The sequence below is a fragment of the Perkinsus marinus genome (assembly GCF_000006405.1).
Source record: "Perkinsus marinus ATCC 50983 genomic scaffold scf_1104296962576, whole genome shotgun sequence".
NCBI lineage: Eukaryota > Perkinsozoa > Perkinsida > Perkinsidae > Perkinsus > Perkinsus marinus.
In genome coordinates, this window is record NW_003205378.1 from 1 (window position 1) to 818 (window position 818).

General features: G+C 51.8%; 1 protein-coding gene across 1 annotated transcript; it reads right to left on the reverse strand.

Moving 5' to 3' along the window:
* Positions 1 to 393: 393 nt before the first annotated feature.
* Pmar_PMAR022623 (hypothetical protein) lies at positions 394 to 582 on the reverse strand (the record flags this gene model as incomplete). Its single annotated transcript, XM_002771689.1, has 1 exon — positions 394 to 582. One exon carries the CDS (start codon positions 580 to 582, stop codon positions 394 to 396), a length of 189 nt encoding a protein of 62 aa, XP_002771735.1.
* Between the last annotated feature and the right edge of the window lie 236 nt (positions 583 to 818).

Here is an 818-nt window from a genome sequence, read left to right on the forward strand (position 1 = left end):
GGGACGTTCACCTTCTTGGGCTTTAGTTGATCTCCATCCAGTGCACTCGTCCATATCAGTCCAAAGCCTTCAGCACTCGTATCATCATCACTTCTTTTCTCCTTAACCTCGTTGAAGGTGGGCCGATTCTAGCAGCGCAGGTCTTCTCGTCTTCTCGTAGAGATGATAGGATAGCCTTCGACTGGGCACCGGTGGTCACATCATCGACGAACTTCGCTCGATTGCAGCCGCTCTTCCATAACGTATCCCAACGCATATTCACTGCGCTGTAGGCTTCCTTGACTTGGCACTCGTCATCTTCTGGTGTAGTTGTAGTACGAGCACGTTCATCTAGCCTCTTCAGGACATCAGCTAGGGCCTTGGCAGTGGGACTCGGACCGTACAACAGTTGTACTACAACTTCTCCACCGGTAGACCTTGAAGCTCTTCTTCGTTGACCACGTTGTCGACCAGAACCTTCCATATAGGTGTATCTGCAGTGTCGGCACCGTTCAAGAGCTCGTTAGCCGACCTTTCGTTAGCAAGTTCTATTAGAATACCCGTTGTTGTCTGCAACGCCGAAGCAGATGAGCTCGAACCCATGGGGAGACCCCTAAAGTGGTAATGCTGTAGCGTAGCCGACCCGTCCTCGTCCATCTCAGAGATCATGAAACCATGAGCTCTCCTTGTAGCCTTTGGAGTTCTGTCGAAGAGGTAGGCGTTCTTCAAGTCGCTCCATGCTACCCATGGGTAGAGACGAGTCGTTGATAGACTGGGCCACGTAGTCGTATCTTGTGGGGGTGGTAGCCTCTGGAGCGGGTTGCATCTCCTCCAATCAT